This window comes from Mesitornis unicolor, unplaced genomic scaffold, assembly GCF_000695765.1.
Source record: "Mesitornis unicolor isolate BGI_N332 unplaced genomic scaffold, ASM69576v1 scaffold26279, whole genome shotgun sequence".
NCBI lineage: Eukaryota > Metazoa > Chordata > Aves > Mesitornithiformes > Mesitornithidae > Mesitornis > Mesitornis unicolor.
In genome coordinates, this window is record NW_010206943.1 from 1 (window position 1) to 18,139 (window position 18,139).

The 18,139-nt window shown below is 36.3% G+C and overlaps 1 protein-coding gene across 1 annotated transcript in view; it reads left to right on the forward strand.

Moving 5' to 3' along the window:
• Nucleotides 1-69: 69 nt before the first annotated feature.
• The window catches only part of LOC104534203 (cytoplasmic polyadenylation element-binding protein 2-like), a gene marked incomplete at both ends in the record, with an annotated part of 45,144 nt that continues 27,074 nt past the window's right edge, over nt 70-18,139 (forward strand). The window contains 3 exons of the mRNA XM_010191970.1: nt 70-415; nt 2,284-2,562; nt 13,034-13,124. Coding sequence (XP_010190272.1) covers nt 70-415; nt 2,284-2,562; nt 13,034-13,124 — 716 coding nt within the window. The remainder of the gene's footprint in view (nt 416-2,283; nt 2,563-13,033; nt 13,125-18,139) is intronic.

The following is an 18,139-nucleotide window of genomic DNA, read 5'->3' on the forward strand; positions in this document are numbered from 1 at the left end:
GCTTATTTTCAGGGGGAGATACGGGGATTTTCTCTTGTAAAAGAGAGTGAACGCTCCTTTTCCTGTCAGGAAGGAGTTTCACTCTGAAAATACCCCGCTTCTCCCCCCGCGATCGCCCGTAGCGGGTAGAACAATCGGCCTCAGAACAATGAGCCTGACAACTCCGGCCGGCGCCGCCAGTGCCATCTCTCTGGGAAGCCCCCTTCCCAGCCTCAGAACTGCCCTCGCACCCCAGGGCCTGCTCGGGTGGGTGGGCACAGGTCATCGAATGCAGATTCAGATGGGAAAGTTGTCAGCGTTGTCGCCTTTCCAGAGGTTTTGCCCGAAATTGCCTGAATTTGTATCCAAAGACAGCGCTGTATTTCAGGTTACCATAGTTCCGCTACCGGTTTTAACCAAGCGGCGAAACGATCCCGTGTTAAAATGGAAGTTGACCTTTCTTTCGGGAACAAAATATGGATTGCAAAAAATCAGAGAAAAGCAGATTCACATCAGTATTACCTGCTAGTGCCTTATAGCCATGTCTGGCTGCAGTCATCTTCTCAGTGATGAAAGGCTGAAGTTATATAGGCCTCGTATGAATTTTTCTTCCATTCAAGTATAAAACCCTGCCAGTTTTAATAGGTAGAGCTGGATTTATGAAGCATTTCGATCAGAACTGGAATCTCATATTAAGTGTGCCTGTCCAAGAACTGATTTGGATGCATCAGGACTAGGAGCTGATTGTCCTTAACATCAATAATAACCCTCTTCAAACAAATTCCAAAGCAGTTCTACAACAGTGAGGTGTACAGGAATTTTCTCTCAGTTACAAGTTGTATGTAAACTTAAACAGTGCCATGACAGCATAGCTAGCAATATTAGAAGCTTGTTAACATTATCTCTTAGGGTTTGTTTCACAATAGAGTGCCTGCCTCTCCCTAAATTCCAACCAAAGTATTCAAGTTTTACAACATAATTATCTATAATTGTATAGAATGGGATGTTTTCCTGATTACTTGACCAAAAATTACTTTAGTGGGTTTTTTGTTTGTTTTCGGAAGATGTGGGGGGTGTTGTTTATCTTTCTGCCTTCAGAAAGTTCCATTTTATCTAATACATAACATACTGACATGCTTTAAATTTTTAAGTTATTAGAATTACAAGCTGAGTGTTGCTTGCAGCTAAGCTTAGAGATAAAAGTACAGTGTTTTGCCCTCACAGGAGACCTGAATTTAGAATATCCACTCTCACACACACACAAACACACACCCATTTCTGTGTTTGAGGAAAAGCCTGTCCAAGAACAGTCAGATTTGAGGACACTAAAGATAAATACTGTTTTTCACTGTCAGTCAGGCTCAATGGGTCCACCTCTTGGTAGTATGACAACCACTATAGGTCACTTTTTAGCACAACTTGTGGTTTAGGAATAAAAACTTCTTACCCTGTAAAATCTTCCCTCTAAAGACTGCTTACATTTTTATATTGAGGAATATAGTGCACTCGTTAGATACAGAAGTCATTTAAATTGCACCTAAATAAGAAAACAAATCCTCAAAAATCCCCCAGATTCCACCCTGCAGAATTCTACAGATAGTGCCATACATTACTCCAGAAATACTTGAGCAGTGGCTTCAGAATAATGCATTTTAATGTGGAAATGTTAAGATAGCTTCTTCAAACAGAGTCTCTGTACAGTAATCAGTGCTCTTTTTGCTCTTATATGGTAATTCTGAGTGATACTTAAAATACTGGGGGGGGGGAATCAATCTGCCATCTGAATTTTATTTTTACATTTCTGCTCGCTATAGAGAAATACTACTACTTGCTAAGTAGAAATTATTATTAGGATTATTATTATTACTTTAAAATTACCTCTTTGAAATTCTTGTGTTATTTTTGAAGAGATCTCACTATATAATGCCAAGTAATATGTGATTAAATGGTGTTTATGTAACACGATTTTACACCCTGGAATTGTTCTACTGCATAGCTTTGAAGAATGCTACCAGTTCCTAAAATGATAATCTGAATTACTTGCACAAGTACCGTGGGGTTTTTTGGGGGTAAATAGGGGAGTGGGAATTATTTTTTTTAATGATGCTATGCTAAGTTTTCTTCCTTGCCTCAATGTAATTTACATGTTATCAGGAAAAATTGGTTTACAGAAATCTTTGCACATTGATTAATTGGTTGTTTTGGGATTTTGCTGTGTTTTTTTGTTGTGGTTTTTTTGTTGTTTTTAAGTAAAAAAACATTTCAGGTATTTTCAAAATAATATAAATGAATCTTTCTTTTTAGCCTCTTCTGAAGCAGTCACCCTGGAGCAATCAGAGTAGCGGCTGGAGCACAGGAAATATATCCTGGGGAGGAGTGCATGGCAGAGACCATCGTAGAACTGGAAACATGGGAATTCCAGGAACTATGAACCAGATCTCTCCTTTGAAGAAGCCCTTTTCTGGTAATGTCATAGCTCCTCCTAAATTTACTCGCTCTACTCCATCACTGACACCAAAATCATGGATTGAAGATAATGTTTTCCGAACTGACAACAACAGTAATACTCTCCTTCCTTTGCAGGTAAGGATGGTGTGTAACTGGTGTGTTCATAGTCTTGCATAGCATTTTGGCTTCATCCATTCTAAAGGAGAATTAAACAGTGGTTACAGCCCTGATACTTTGTTTGAAAATTGTACATTTCTATCTTTAGTCCTAAATTGCAACTAACATTTTTCATGTATTCAGCAATACAGGATTCTTACAGTTAGTTAAGAATGTTGACTGTCAAGAAAGACAGAAAATGTAGCTGCTGAGGCAGCAGTAGAAGAGCATAATATGTTTAATCCAGCAAGTATTTTCTGCCTATTGTAATGCTTATATTCTTATGAGACCCTTTAAAACTTGATTTTTTTTTTTTTGTTCACTTTTCCTTGTACATAGGTTTTCTTACTTTTGTAGATGTCTCTGAGTCTTTGTCATGTTTGTGTTTTACTGGTATGTTAGGGTGACATTTGCATGTTAGTGAGTTTTTCCCTCTGCATTCTAGCAATTTTTATGTTACATTTTGGTTGGAAACCCTGTGATTTAGAAGTGTTAAACAGGAGGATGTGTCTTAGAACTAAAGATCTGCTTTCACCTCCTGCATTTTGCCAGTGACATCTTATGTGACTTTAGGAATGTCACTAAACTCCAGCCTCAGTTACCTGTTGGTAAAATGTTATTTTTCCTATTCCTGCTTATATTAATTTAATCATAACATTTCTTGTTAGTGGAGACCTTTATTAGTTTGGATCCCAATCTCAGTTGCTTTTCTAGCAATTTATAGTTTTTTGATGTTTTTTGTAAAATAAAAAATCTCAGACAACTTATTTTAGAAACAATGCATTTTAAACTATAAAGCAGATTATTCCATTAATTCTGTACTTCTTTAATTTTTGTTATGCTTGTGTCAGCCTTGTTTTGTCTCACACTGAGCTACTATATTTCAGCAAAAGTAAAAAAGATAATATGCAGAGAAAATAATTAAAATGTTTCTTTATCTCCATATAAGGCTATTATAGTTGGTTTTTGTTAGGTTTCACATAGAGTAACGTGGAGTTTCATTTCTCGTAATTGTGAACATATTTGACTTTGTACAGCTGTATTTGCATCAATTAGCAAGCTGATCCTTATGTAGCTGTAAGAGCAGAAAACTGGTGCTCCCTGGGACCAGATTTCCCACTAGAGTTCCTGTTTTTCTTACCATTTAGCACAAGAGGCCATGTCCTGACTCTATCCACGTGAGCTCTGGTACTTGCGGTATTCTTGAGGCTGATGGTGACTTTTGTACCTATCTAAATTCCAGTGAGGATTTGCCTATGCTGTGAAGATGTGTTCCATTAAGTAGTCTTGCTAGCTAGAATATCATAGTTGAATAATTTTTGTGTGGGAGGAAAGATGGGAAAAAAGGTGCTATTCTTTATGTATTCAACCTGATCTGTTAAGGAGAACAGATTACAGATAGGTAATGCTTTACGATGGAGGGATCCAGGAGTAGTGGAAAGTAAACACTGAAATGTCTCCCAAAGATGACAACCTAAGGAATGGGGTTAAAATTATTAATGCCGTCATATGCTGGAGCTGCAGTGACATATACATTGGAATTCGTACGCGGCTAAGCACAAGTTGTGAATATACTTACTCGTTCAATACATCTTACAAGTCAGTGTAACTATTACTGTGAACTTTGAGAAGCTTCTGCGGCAGTCATCCTACATAGATAAACTAATTTTATGTATAAACAAAAGTCTTGTGCATTCCAACTATAATCTAAATAAATCCTATCTAGTAGGGTAGAAAAAAACCCTTGCAATTTATAATAAATTAATGTTTCCATTTGGGAGTTGTTAAGGTTTTTTTGAAGAGATAGTAAAGAGACAAGGTGGGCATACTTAATTGTTGTTGGTCTTACCTGTGAGCACAGAGCCACCAATTAATTAGACCTGTTTGTCTGGCTATATCTGTGCTGTAGATCTAATTGTGCTTACATCTCCCTTGCAAGTATGAAGTCACAGTTGCAGAATACAGTAAAACTGCTCCTCTTTGAAGGGTTGCAGTGTTATCTACTGCTATAGTGGAAATACTAGATGTTTCCATAAATTCCTTTGCTATGCTGAAACCTTGCTCTTATTTTTCAGTTACTTTACCATTGTTATGTGGTTAATTCCTTGTGATGACTGTTACATTTTGGAAGTCATAATGAAAATGTTAAATAGAGCTTGGAGCTCGTGCTTCTTTTCATCAGGACTTGTGTTGGCGATTGCGATGCTGTCAAACACCCATCTTGCTAATTTGTACTGTGCTTGTCTCCTTCCATAAAAGGCTGAGGTATTTAGATTGAGGATTCTTAAAGATACAGTAGCAATTTCAGAAGATACTAAAAAATAGCAGTCATCAAATTTTGTGCCATTTGGAAAGTCTTACACGAAAGCGTTGATGTGTACGTGGAAGTTACGTATTCCTTCCAAGCTTCCATAGAGCGAGTACATCCTACCATGCATGGGGAATACGTACTGCATTGTTCACAGTTTAGCAGGATACTTTTCCACATGATCACACATCTTTGTTTTAACTGCAGTAATCATTTTGTATGGCAGGGGACAAAGCACCTTTCCTCTGAACTTTAGCTGGCTCGAGCTTAGCAAATGAAAACAGCTTAGGAAGGCCAGTGCCCCCACTGCCTAACTTTCTGTAGATCATTAATGTTCTGCTACCACATTTTTCCCCCGCTAAGTCCAAATGGCATTCAGCAGCGTCAGCACCTCATCCAGTTTCTGTAAAGTACGTACCTGTTGCAAACAAGATAAGCCACACAGGAATCGTACACAAATTCAAAACTTTTCCCTTCCATGACATTTCTTTATTCTGTGGTGTTAGCATTGATGGATGGTCCTCACTATAGAACTGACATCAATTCCGATGAAAGTAATGTTTCTTGCTATTAAACTAATATACTAGTGACAGTGATTGTAATTACTGATAACTGAGTAAGTAATTATGTGTAGTACCTAACGGGATGAAAGCAGATTTTCTGTACTTCAGAGTTAAAACTGAAACATGTCTTATGTGAAGTTGAATTCACAGTGACCACAGTAGTTACAGTAAAGCTGCTTTTGCTTACAGCAGTTATGAAGGACATCTCTTAGGAGAATTTTCCGAAGTTCAAGAGTTTTTTTTTGTTTTTGAATAAAAGTAGTTAGACATCATGGCAACACTGATTTCAACGTGAGCCAGTTAAGCCAATAGTCAAGTGTTTCTTCTGTGACTCACTATAAGCTTTTATTCTCCCTCAGATTTTTAAGATAACACAAACGACATTAATTTTTTTTTTCATAGATAAAACTGTGTCTACAAGTTTAAGTTCTGTCACACTGCTTGTACCATTATAGGTACTTTACATAGGGAAGGGATTGCTGGCTTGTACTGGAATCATTAAGGAGCGTTTAGAAGTCTTGTCAGGTATTCACAGCCTCTAACTTAAGCATTTAATTGAGGTGCCTGTTTCTCTTCCCTTGGAGAGAATCTAGGCTCCTTATTTAGATAATCTAATTCTCTAGAAGAACATACCTGGCACCACTGACCACATACAGCCCCCGGTTTAGACAGGTTGCGTGTCAAGAAGTTAGACAATATGAATATTCTCTCTTAGGCTCTGATTCAGATTACAAAAAAATGAATGTAGGATTCAAAGCTAAAAATATATTTCTAATCCTAGGTACTGCTTTAAAAAAAAACCAACCAAACGTGCTTCAGACATTCTCGTGGCCAAAACTCAAGCACAGAAGTCAGTGTTCTGTATATTCATTTTTTTTTTCATTTACATTTCTTGGATGAGGAAAAAGAATAATGATTTCTGGTTTGTTTTTTTTTTTCAAAAATATTGCAGTGTCTGCTAACCCTATTCTCATTGCAAGCTTAATGTTTCTTAATATCTTGCAAATAAGCTTACTGAAACCTATTATAACAGTTTAATAATACACTTTGGTGTTCAACTATTTTCATTCCAGTAAAAACACTGCATTCTATGAATATGGATTTAGTTTCTGTGTCTCAGAATTCTGAGTTCAGGAAATACACTGCGTGTCCGTGTGTTTTTCACCTTGATTTGTCCTTCCTGTTTGTTCAAACAAGCAGTACATACAATGTCCATAGTCCTAAAAGCTGAGCTTTATTATTCTGTGTTTGAATATAGCTCTCCAGCTGGGGATTTGTATGGTAAGGTACCGTCTCGCACAAACACAGATTTTTCTTTTTATATTTATTTTTGAAATGTGCTAAACTTTTCAAAGAAACCAAAACCCTTGCAAAGCAAAATGAGTTTTAAGATTGTACATCACAGCAAGTGTTAGTTTTAGTTTAGTTTAAACTGCTGTCATGTTGCTTCTGTCTTAAAATCACTTCCACTCAGAGGATTTCAAATTCTCAATTATGACAGTTTTAGTACAGTTTATATTTATTATTTATATATTTATTACCTTAAGAGTTTCAATGACTAATCTAGATAATACCAGTCAATACTGGTCAATGCAGAGCAACTTGCTAAAGTAGGATTTTTAATGCCATAATTAGAGTCCTAAATAGGTGGCCTGTTTCTTCAGGAGTGCCGAGTGTTTGGAAGCTGTGTTAAACTCGGGAGTATTTAGTTGTTAAGTTCTTAGTCTTCAGGCTAGTGTAACTGTCCAAACACTGATTTGTAAGCCGTGCTTTATCAGTTTTATTTTCCCTAGAGCAATACCTGCAACAGAACAGTGTTTTTGAGATTTTTAATGCAGTAGGTTGATTACCTGGGGCTGATTTAAATAACGTACTAAACCAGATTTTTGTGTCTGGGAACCATACTGTGGATACCTCTTAACTGGAGAAAAACATCTACTGCTGTACATTTAACTTCAGGATCAAGACTTTTGTGCAAATAATACTTTGAGCTGCACAGATGAACGATTCAGAGCAATAAATTAGCAAAAAATTTGTCGAGCTTACCAAGTAAGTATGTCTTGACTTGACTTTTTATTACTTCTTATGAACCAAGAATTCTCTCCTACTGTTAAAATTTGCTTCAGTTATTGCAGCTTATTCTATTAATGCAAGTAAAAATCGGAGTTAGGAAAATTCAGCAAAATCTTTAGCAGCCATTGATAATACAGCAATGATATAGCACACTTCACCTCATTCTGTCTGCCAAAGCACGGTTGTTCTGTAAAGTTAAAATGAATGTGTTCTCACCTAAGATCTATCCAAAAGTATATTTACTGTATGCTGTGAGGCATTTGCATTTAAGTACTCAAGACTGTATAGACAGTTTGGGATGGGAAGGAGATGAAGAGAGTAAAAAAAAAATACAGAAAAACCAAGAACACAAAACTTGAATAACAACTTCCCCTTCAAATGTCTAATTGTTCCTTTAAGTTGTTTTTTGAAGCTATTCGTACACAAATCTTCTAGACTTGCCTCATAAGTCAATCTTGCCAAGCCTTTAATAATTTCCATAATGTGTCTGGTTTGTTTCCAGTTTATGAATGTATATTCTTGAGCTGAAGTACTCTGGTATTGGTGCAGAACATGCTGCTGGGATTTTTGTTTGTTTTTAAATGCCTATGTAGTTGGGAAGTAGGTATGTCTCTGCCACAGGACCTGTTCTTGGTGAGTTTTAGGCTCAGTTTAGCTAGCTGACTTAGCTGATTGTGTAATTTTAACTTCTAAGCACTTCTGTTGTCAGGTTGACCATTCACAGATGTCTACCAGATATTATAGTTCATTTAGTTCACCACTAATGACGCTATGGAAAGTAACCAAGCAATTTCATGTGTCTACTTTAAGCCTTCCTCCTTGCTTTTTTATAGAGCTAAAATTGTAGTAAGTCGTAGGTTTTCATATTAAGTTTCTCATTTACACTAGTTATGGTTTCAACAAGGGGCTTATGATTATAGTATGTCATCACTAAAATGAGAATGACTTGAAGTTTATAGATGGTAGCAAAGATGATATTTTAGGATATATAATGTACTTACTGTTATGTTATTACTGCTAATATTAACGTTGAATACTATATTTGTGTATTCTTTTAAGTTTATGAATACTTTATTATTAAATCAGCGTCACTTTCTAGTCTTAAAATACATTTTTATTCCGGTCAGTTTTAAGGTGAAAAAATGGAACTTGTTAACATTTTAGTTTGGGATGGGATTTAAAAAAATATATTTTTTTCATTGGGCTTTTAAAAAATCCGTTAATTCAGCAAGGTCAAATCTCCAGAGTCTTTTGCAGACAGCTAAGACTGTACTCAAAACTCAGTAGAAGCTTTATGACTTTTGTTTCAAGACCCCATCAGATGGTGCTACATTTCTTCAGAATATGAAGGGATGAGTAAAGGAGCGTATTTTAAAGATTCTTGCATTTACTGAATTTAATACTTATGTTAGAAGTCTCATTTTTTACTTCAAGGAGTCCTACAGATCAGTAGTTTAAAGCACGTGTCCAGCATTCAAAGTTGTTTAACTTTTTAACTATGAACACCTATTTTTAGTGTTTATGGTTAAAGATCAGCAAAACTGTATTCACTGTTTAATAGTTTCTATCTTTGTATTTGATTTACACGTAAATGACAACATATAAGCTTTGAGGTGTGACTGCACTGAGTTTCAGCAAATGCTCAAACAGGGTAATCTTCACATAAATTGCATGGATATATTTAGAAGCCCTAGAGAGGTTGTTCCAAGAAAATGATTTGTCCAACAACTTGGTGTAGAAACTTGCTTTTCAGAGAAAGCAGCCCTCCTCCCATTCGTTCCACGTTTAGACACGAGGGGAGGACTTCTGAATTGCACACTCTGTAGATGTATTTTGCGTGACGTTGTCAAAAAGTCCTTCTGGCACCAACTGTATTCTGTGGGTAGGACAATTCATGCTTATTGTGTAAATTTGTAACAATTCAGAAAGAATTACCACTTTTCTGTAAATGTTCCTACACAGTCTTAACTTTTAAATTGAGGTGACAATTTGCCTCTGAATCTGCAGACAGTTATACCAGAACCACGTTTTCAGTTCTGCTGTTTAGAATGCAGATATGATTCTGGTGTTGGAAAGGTAGGTCAGGCAGGATTCAAATGTTTATACAGCTGAAAAGAAATAAAAAGCTACTGTGAGAATTCATAGTGCTTGGGAGAGGTTAACTATTAGCTTTGGGGGAAAAAACTGGCATTATGTTGTGACATTCCACCGAGACGTGCACCTTCTGACACAACAGGAGTTCACTTGCTTCTTACACAGGACTGATGGGCCACAGAGGTGAGGGAAATGCAAAATATTTTACAGGAATTCAGCCTTGACAAAGAAGGCTTTTGGAGTCAAGATGATACAAAACTTGTATTAACATGTGCACTTATGTATCAGTGCCTTTGTACTAGTGATTATCTTTAGTTGTATTAGTTCAACACGGCTGATGAGCAGTTATCTTTTAAAACAACCTGGAAGTACTTTTAAAACAACATGGAAACAGTCCCAAGAATTACAACTATTTCCATGTTGTTTTAAAGGTAGTTCCAGGTTGTGTTAGAAGATAGTTGCTTATCAGTGGTGTTGAAATAATGAAAATAAAGATAGTCCCAAGAATCAGGACTATTTCCATGTGCATGGACAATGATCTAAAACAATCACATTCAGCAGTAGTACTTTTTGTGCTTGTCCCAGAGACTGAGGAAAATCACGGTGGAAGTTTTCTGATCTGGTAGAGTGTGCTCTGGTAGAACTGTCCCCCTGCAAAGCAGTGTGGGGTTTTTTTTTTCTGCTGCAGAACTTTCCAGAAAGCCTTTGCTGATGTGACCTACATTATTGAAAGACTTTTAAGTTCTGCTTTGAAATGAAAGTTTCATATTTGCATAGATGGTAACTGCACTCTTTAAAGATAGGGTGTATATGTTACGGGAGCACAAAGCAGTGCGCACAGCGTTATCAAGCCTAGTTGCACAAAGGCTTAAAATTAATCTTGTACCCAAAGAGTGACTTACTCTTTTTAGAAAGAGCTAAATTTCAGATAATGTTGCTTAATAGTATGTAGTTCATCAGTGTGAATTGGAATAGATGTTAAAAGTTTGAAGCTCTGATTACCTAGATATTACCCAAACTCACAAATGATTAGTGTGATGTGGGTAGTGACATAATACAATTCCCATATTTAAATCCTTCTTAAATCCTATAAAATTGTTATATTGTATGGTGCATACCTATTTCATGTTTCCACTACTAGAAATTAATAAAATTCTAAGAAACAAAGCTCTTTTTAAAATTTTATAGACATGAACCTTCTAAGGTGTAAAGAGGATGGGAAAAGTTTTTTTTCTTCTGCTTCCAGCAGCACAAGACCTCTTACTGTGGATACACAAAACTTGCAAAAAAGAATGATGCAAGTGTGCGGTTGCAGTCATTGCCCCATGTCAGGCAGTGAAGCCGTTGACAAATGAATCACAAACGCATGTTTTGTGTTTTACTTTTCCATTTCTCCATAAGGTCGTTGACCAAATGGGCCAGTATTAAGAATTAACCATGATGGAGCCCTTTCTTACAGGTTTTTGCTCTCCAGAGCAAAGTTAATTCTGCAGTAATGAAACCATTTGCCAGATACTCATGTGTTATCTCAGCATACACTGTTTTTTGCAAGAGCACTTACAACCTACCAAGTACTGACTTACGCTGAATTTAAGAGTGCATAAAAAATGCTGATGAGATACCTTCTGAATGCTTGGGGACAGTAGGGAGCAAATCCAGCTTTGTCACTGCTCACACCTTCTACTGCTTGCTGCTTCTAAGCAAGTTTGCTGTGGTGAGCAGGTCCTTTTCATTGTGCTACTGCAAAACAAATCTGCAAGGACATGGAAGCAGAGTAGTTGCTTCAGTTTGGGACCACCTAGTCCCAAAATAGTGCTGCTGGGAACTAAAATAGTACTGGAGACTTGTTGGCAGTTAAACCGGGTTGTGTAGATCATCTCAGAAAGTATCAGTGGCATTTAGTCTGGGACATGGCAGGAGACAAGAGTAACCTACATTTTAATTTTTCATGAAAATTACCTAAAGGCATCAAAAAAAATTAAAGGATCTCATCAAATAAGCATAGCAGATTGTTTGCCCAACAGGAAGCCATTACACTTTATAGTTGTTTGAGGGAGAGCAAGCTGAAAAAAAGGCTTCTCCCTCTTCATCCCAATGTTGTATGAAGTTGGCTAAACTTTCCAGGAAAGATGAAAGTCCAATCTTAGTTTCACCATGGCTTGTTTTGCAAAGCTGTTGGTAAGTCAGTTTCTGACTCATAGAAAACCTCTATTTCAAAGCTTGCTTTTTCACTCCTCAAACATGAATAATACCTGCGTGCTGAAGGATGTAGTTTGAAATTAATCTATGTTCTGCTGAACTGTCGTGGAAAGTCGCAGTGGGCGTGGGTCAGATCCCTTCTGTCCCACTACATATGTTTTAAGTGGAGGGCTGCATCTTCAGTGAATTTTAATGGTCATGGGATGGGTGTGGTTTCTTTCACCCTACTCTGCTGAATTACTGCAGTGCAACCAGAGAGGAGACAACAGTAAAATTAAGGCATGATTAAAGGATTCCTTGAAGTGCAATACAGAAGCCTTGCAAGTAGAAGAGAAGTAAGGTTTTACACAAACTTTTTCTTTCTCTGAAGGTATCTCAGAAGGACCAGTTAGATGTCATCTATTTTCTGTTTAACTTGGGTGTATCAGAAAATGTGGGAGAAAATGTCTTAGTTGAGCATAAAATCAGTGAAAATGTTTATGATTTATTACAATAACTTTTATTATCTTCAGTGAAAATATTTATAAAGCATTATGGTAACTCTTACTAATCTTCCTGTGCAAAAAAATGTTCTTTGTAAGGCTAATAATCTGTTAGTAAGCTTTGCAACATCTTCTTTTCATAGTTTAGTTTTTATTTTCTCACCTTTAACCATTTAGCACTGACCATTTGTAACTGCAGTCTTTGCATGCAAAGGTCTCAGATTCATCACTCAGAAGCCAGGAAGCACAGTCTCGGCAGGGGGCTGCGGGCCCATGCGAGGTACTTAGCCAAGCACCAAGAAGAGGCTTGCTTTTGTATGAGGTGACTCCTTGTCATGGAGTTTCCCACCTTGCTCACTATTTAACTGCTGCAAGAAATGAAACTGAGGTTTTACAGACGTGAGTCTCCTTCATTACACAGCCTAATGCTTAACTCTGCTGTGCATCACTAGAGATGATTCAAGCAGTTCTGAAGGACACAGGCTATCAAAGTGCATACACAGCAGAATTCTTCACAGCGCATCTCTGGTTTTATATGTGGATGTTATCAAACTTATGTTAAAAATGTTTAAAAGTCTTAATAAATTCAGGTAGCTTAAGCTTTTGTATCAATGTCCATCTCCAGAGTGTCTGAGTGTAGCCTTTAGAAAGCACCTTTGTCTTCCTATCAAGTTTCCTGTTAAACAGTACAAAATTTGTATTCCATTACTAAGGATTTTGTTCTCTTTTAGGATCGAAATAGAATGTATGACAGTCTGAATATGCACTCTTTGGAAAACTCCCTTATTGACATTATGAGAGCAGAGCACGATCCACTTAAAGGTATGTTATTATTCTAAATGAAGAAAAAAAAGGTCATCCATTCTGCATATCTGAATTAATACTGATTGGTAATTTAGACTGTAGTTGCATATTAAAATAGCAAATTAATTATGTTCTCAACTGACAGGAAAGGTCAATCTTATTCAAAATATTGATTTACAGTTGTTTAAAACTTAACTTAAGCTTTAGTGCCTTCAAAGGTTTTTTCCCTCTCCCCTCCTTTCCCCCAAGAAATTCATAGTTTTATTAGATATTTATTTGTCTGCAGTAGGAAATTCTGCCTCAGTTTGTAAAGACTCACTGTTCTGTTAGAGGTAGCCAAAAGAGAGTGGGAGGGGAATCAAACAGCTACCAGTGTTAGCTGGTTTGTTTTCCGTTTCTTTCCAGTGAAAGCTGAAAAGAAAATTAAGTCTACTGATTAATTCAGGTTTTGTCCTTTCAAATATTTCTTCAAAGCCCCTGGAGGATAATAATGCATTTAATTGTCCAGTTTCTGTTTGTATGAAGAAGTCCAGAAATACACTCTTACCATTCTGGGCTCTGTTCAAATCCTTTGGATACAGCAGTAAGCATATAGCGAGTATCTGTGGGCTTTGATTTTAACTCCTCTGTTCACTGTGCAGAAACTCACTCCTGAATTCTGTTTTTCCATGCTTATTTTCAGGTGGAGTTTTAACACTGAACTTTGGGGCAGGGAGCCCAAACCGCTGATCAAATGTTATTTCATTTGTGATGTTATAATTAGACTGACACAATCTTAACTTTAAAATTATCCAAAACTTCAGGCTTGCTTTGCAGAAATTAAGTCTCAGTACTAAAACAATTGAAAAAATAAAATAACAATGAAAAAATTTCTTTCTTTTTAGATCATTATTTACTCCCATTCATTCTCCATTTTCTGAGGCTCCTAGACTTAAGATATATTACATTAGAACATAAGGGCCTGTGTTCTGATTCAAAAGGCGCTTCTCTAGAGTTTATTCATGGTTTTCTTAAGGTCTGTAATCAATTGGAAGACCTGTAGTATTCAGATAACCTGCAATAGTATTGTAAGATTTAGAACGTAAAGCCAAAAGTTTGGAGTTGTTTTTTTTTTCCAAGCTGAAAATCTCTACAAAGCATCAGTCAGTAGGTAGTGTTTAATTAGCCAGTTCATTGTCCTCCTCTTTAGAGTGGAAGCTGAAATTAAATTTGTTGATGTTCTTAAACCTGATCTCTTATTTCTTACTGCCTATAGAGAATTAATTCTAGTTTTAACAGTTTTATCATTTATGTTCATTATTTAGTTTCTGTCTATTCTGCATGTTTACAAAACATTGCTGAGTAACACAGAGGGGTTGAAACCTGTGAACAGTTGGCCCAGTGTTAACTGCTGTGGACTAAAAACACGCATATGGCATCAAAGACAAGGTAACTGGTTAGGTCATCCCCATTTCAAAGCATCATTGCTTCAGTTTGCTGCACTCGGGTAGTGACTAGTATTTCTTTGGTTATCTGAACCCAAATCTGCCATCAGGAACAATATTGAAAGGTAAAGTTGCTGTTAGGCAAAAAATTAGAGAATGGAGGTCTTCTATTGCAATATGCTGTCACTGGCACCTCTAACATTCCCCAAAAGCAGTCGGTTTCTTCGCCTCTCTCTGTGCACACTGACGTGACAAATGGAAGGGGTCGCTTTGTTCCCCTGCCATCTCACTGTTTCCATTTCGGCTTTATAATGCAGACGAGTTTTCAGAGGCACAAGAAGCACAGAAAAGACCCGTTTTTATTTTTATTCATTTCTTCATATTTCGTTATGATACAATAGATTAAAACAATACATTTTCAATAGTGATTTTTCAGAAAGAATAAGACAAGACAAAACTTTAAGATTTTAAAATGAATTGGGTTCATACATAGACACTTCTGAAAAACTCAGTAAAGGTTCCGTAGTTATTCTGTGCTTTTTAGGGACATAAGTGTATGGTTTCAGTCTACAGTTAAGAGATCTATTTTTTTTAACAGTTTCACCATCATACTCTTGCAGTAAAAATTCTGCTAAGTTTTATGTTTGAACTAAAACAGATGGAAGCCATAGATAGTGATGAATTCAAAGGAAATGCACTTTTTTGTTCAAGTGCCAGAGAACAGTGCACTTGCCAAGTGAATTTAAATAGAGTAATTCTGTGCTGTTATTTAAATTGGTTAGGATATTTTTTTCTCTCTGGAAGTTTTTATTTCAACTGAAACAGCTACATTATTAGGAGTAAGACACAAGAAATGTTCCTCACTGACTGAAAATGGGAAGAGGAAATCACATCCTAGAATAAGTTTTTAATTCCCCTCTAACCCTCTTCTGTTTGATCTCCATTAGTTGGCATTTCTGTAATTTCCTAGCAACTTCAACTTTTTTTTTCTACAAACCATGACACACAATTTTTTTTAGTTCAGTCTCTGTGGCTTTTCTTTTCACCACAGAAAATCTGACATTTACTTAAGAACCCATCACATTTGCTTGCAGAATGCACAGGATTAAGAGTATTATTGTTATTTATTCGTTGTTCTTACTCATCTGTAATATACTTTGTTGTAGCTAAGGAATATTTTGTAACTAGAGAGTATTTTTATGACAAGTTTTTAAGTAAATCTAAGCACACTAAAACAATGCATCCTTTATATCTGACCACAGCAGTAAAATGAAAGTCTGTGGAATTTTAAGCACGTGTTTCAGATTTAGCTGCTTACGATATCTGGAGTATGACTAAGCATCTTGTCTCAGCTTTTGCACAATGCAGAACAGACACTGTGTCCTAGTGCACAGCTTTAAGTTTAGCATTTCAAGATCTATTTTAGAAGGAAGTCAAATTTCACCCTTTGTGCTTTCACAAACTTGAAAAATCTTTATTGCAAATATGTTTCACTGAAATGAATAGCTCACGCTCTCCATGCACTGTTATGCCTGCCAAAAAATAGTTTCTAGATGCATCATTTCATCTTCACTTGGGCAAAGTTTAGTTATTACTACAGATGCGATCAAAAGAAAGAAGTTATTTTTAGCTTTCAATATGACATTTTTTCAGGGTAGGTTAATAGGGAATAGATGCTTGACTTCACTGGTCATTGCAGCAGAAATACTGACTGTATTAAAACTCATCTTTCTCATGCAGCTTTCTTGAAATGCATTTCATAATAAGACATTAAGTAATGTTTAAGATTACCCCATCCAGTCAATGGAATATAAACTGAAGTTAAAATTAATAAAAGTTTTTTTTTACATCATTGTTCTTAAATACCCTTTTTATACTTGTAATAGCCCTTAAACCTATTTTGAGAGAAGAATTACAGTATTGATAGCCTGACCTACATGGGTATTGGTATTATAACTCTTTTCCAGGCACACCTCATGTGTATTTGCCTTTTTTTCCCTTCTCCTGACCCAAATACCAATGCTTCTTGATGTCAGGATGTAGAAACTTGGATTCTGGACACTTCAGAAACAGGAAAGCCAGCACATTTGAGCTAAAACAGAATAGGAAAGAAACTTAGAAGAAATGCTTCTATTTTGTCTGGAATATGTATTAGAATTGAGAAGCAGGTGATTTAATGGAATTTATTATCTACTGTTTTAAAAATCTTTCTAGTGAAGACTATGGTATTTCCAATGTAATTTAAGGACTTGTCTTCTGTAAGGCAAGAGTGCTGATACTGTACTCAACTGACAATTCATTTCTGTTTACTGATCAACGCTCTCATAGCTCTGCAAGCTAGGTGTAAGGCAGTACTGAACCTGAATTAGCCATAGCTAGATTAGGGAGAGGAACAAAAAGGTGTATTAAATTCATGTTGAATTTTTCTTCTCTTTCTTTGTGAGAGGCAAAACAATTTTTTTAGGAAAGTTACACAAATACATCTTTTATATAGCTGGTAATAAATAATAAAAGCAAAACACTATTATTTGGCTTATCTATGGGGAAAAATTACTTAGAAGTCTGTCTTGCCTTTTCTTGCTTTTATTTGCCTTTTAAATTGGTTTAGTTGAGCTTTTCATTCATTATGCATGTTTTAAAAGCAACCTGCTGGCGCATGCTCAGTGAAGTAAAAAGCAAAGCACTGGTGACTCAGCAGCACAGTAGAGAACATTTTCTTTCTTTGCATATGGTAACTTTTGTTTTTGAAGGCTGTTGTATTATATGCGGTGTTGTGAAGCTCTAAGGTTTAGAGTTATACAGTTGCTTCCTAGAGTAATTCAAATTACACTCGGAAGAGAATTTCTGAGGCTGAACAAAGAAATTATGGAAGGAAAAACTTCTCTTAGTCATATAAAAGGCTTTGAAATTGTATGTACAGGTAGTTTCCTCTTTCTGTCATAGCAACTTTTTATGATAAAAGAATATATTTAAGACTGATAGTCTGGTTTGCCTAAATAGATCGACTATCAGAGACAACACACTTGGCCTCATTGTGCCTTACATAATTCTTACACAAGCATTTAAAGTGTAGAGTCTGGGCTTTCTGTAACTGGGGGTCGTCCACACACAGTTTTGTGCTGTTATCTTAACTACACCTGTTTAAAAACTGAGCTTTCTGAAGCTGCTGCAGTCCTCAGTCATTCACTGGGCTGTTAAAGTAGTTTGGGAAAAGCTTAACTTGGAAGCTTTTTCTCTTCTAGTCAGGAGATGGCCTGAAAAAAGGAAGGTGGGAAAGGAATTTGTGATTCTGTCTCTTCATTCAGCCATTTCAGACTTTTTAAAACTTGTGAACCTGTGAGCCAGTGGTGTTTAAAGCAGTCATTATACTTCAGTCTATCCCAAATGTTTTAATATATGGGGATTCCTCCAGCAACTTAGTTACATAGGGATAGAACGTATGCCTTTCCAAAAGTAGGTCTGAATTTGCCTTAAAATGAAAAGTGAGTAAGCACAACTACATCTGTATGCTCAGAAGAAGCTTACAAAAGAATTTAAATTTCCATTGCCCATATTAGTAACATGAGGTCCCAGAAATGCAGCTAAAACTAAGTTTGTTACTCTTTCCTC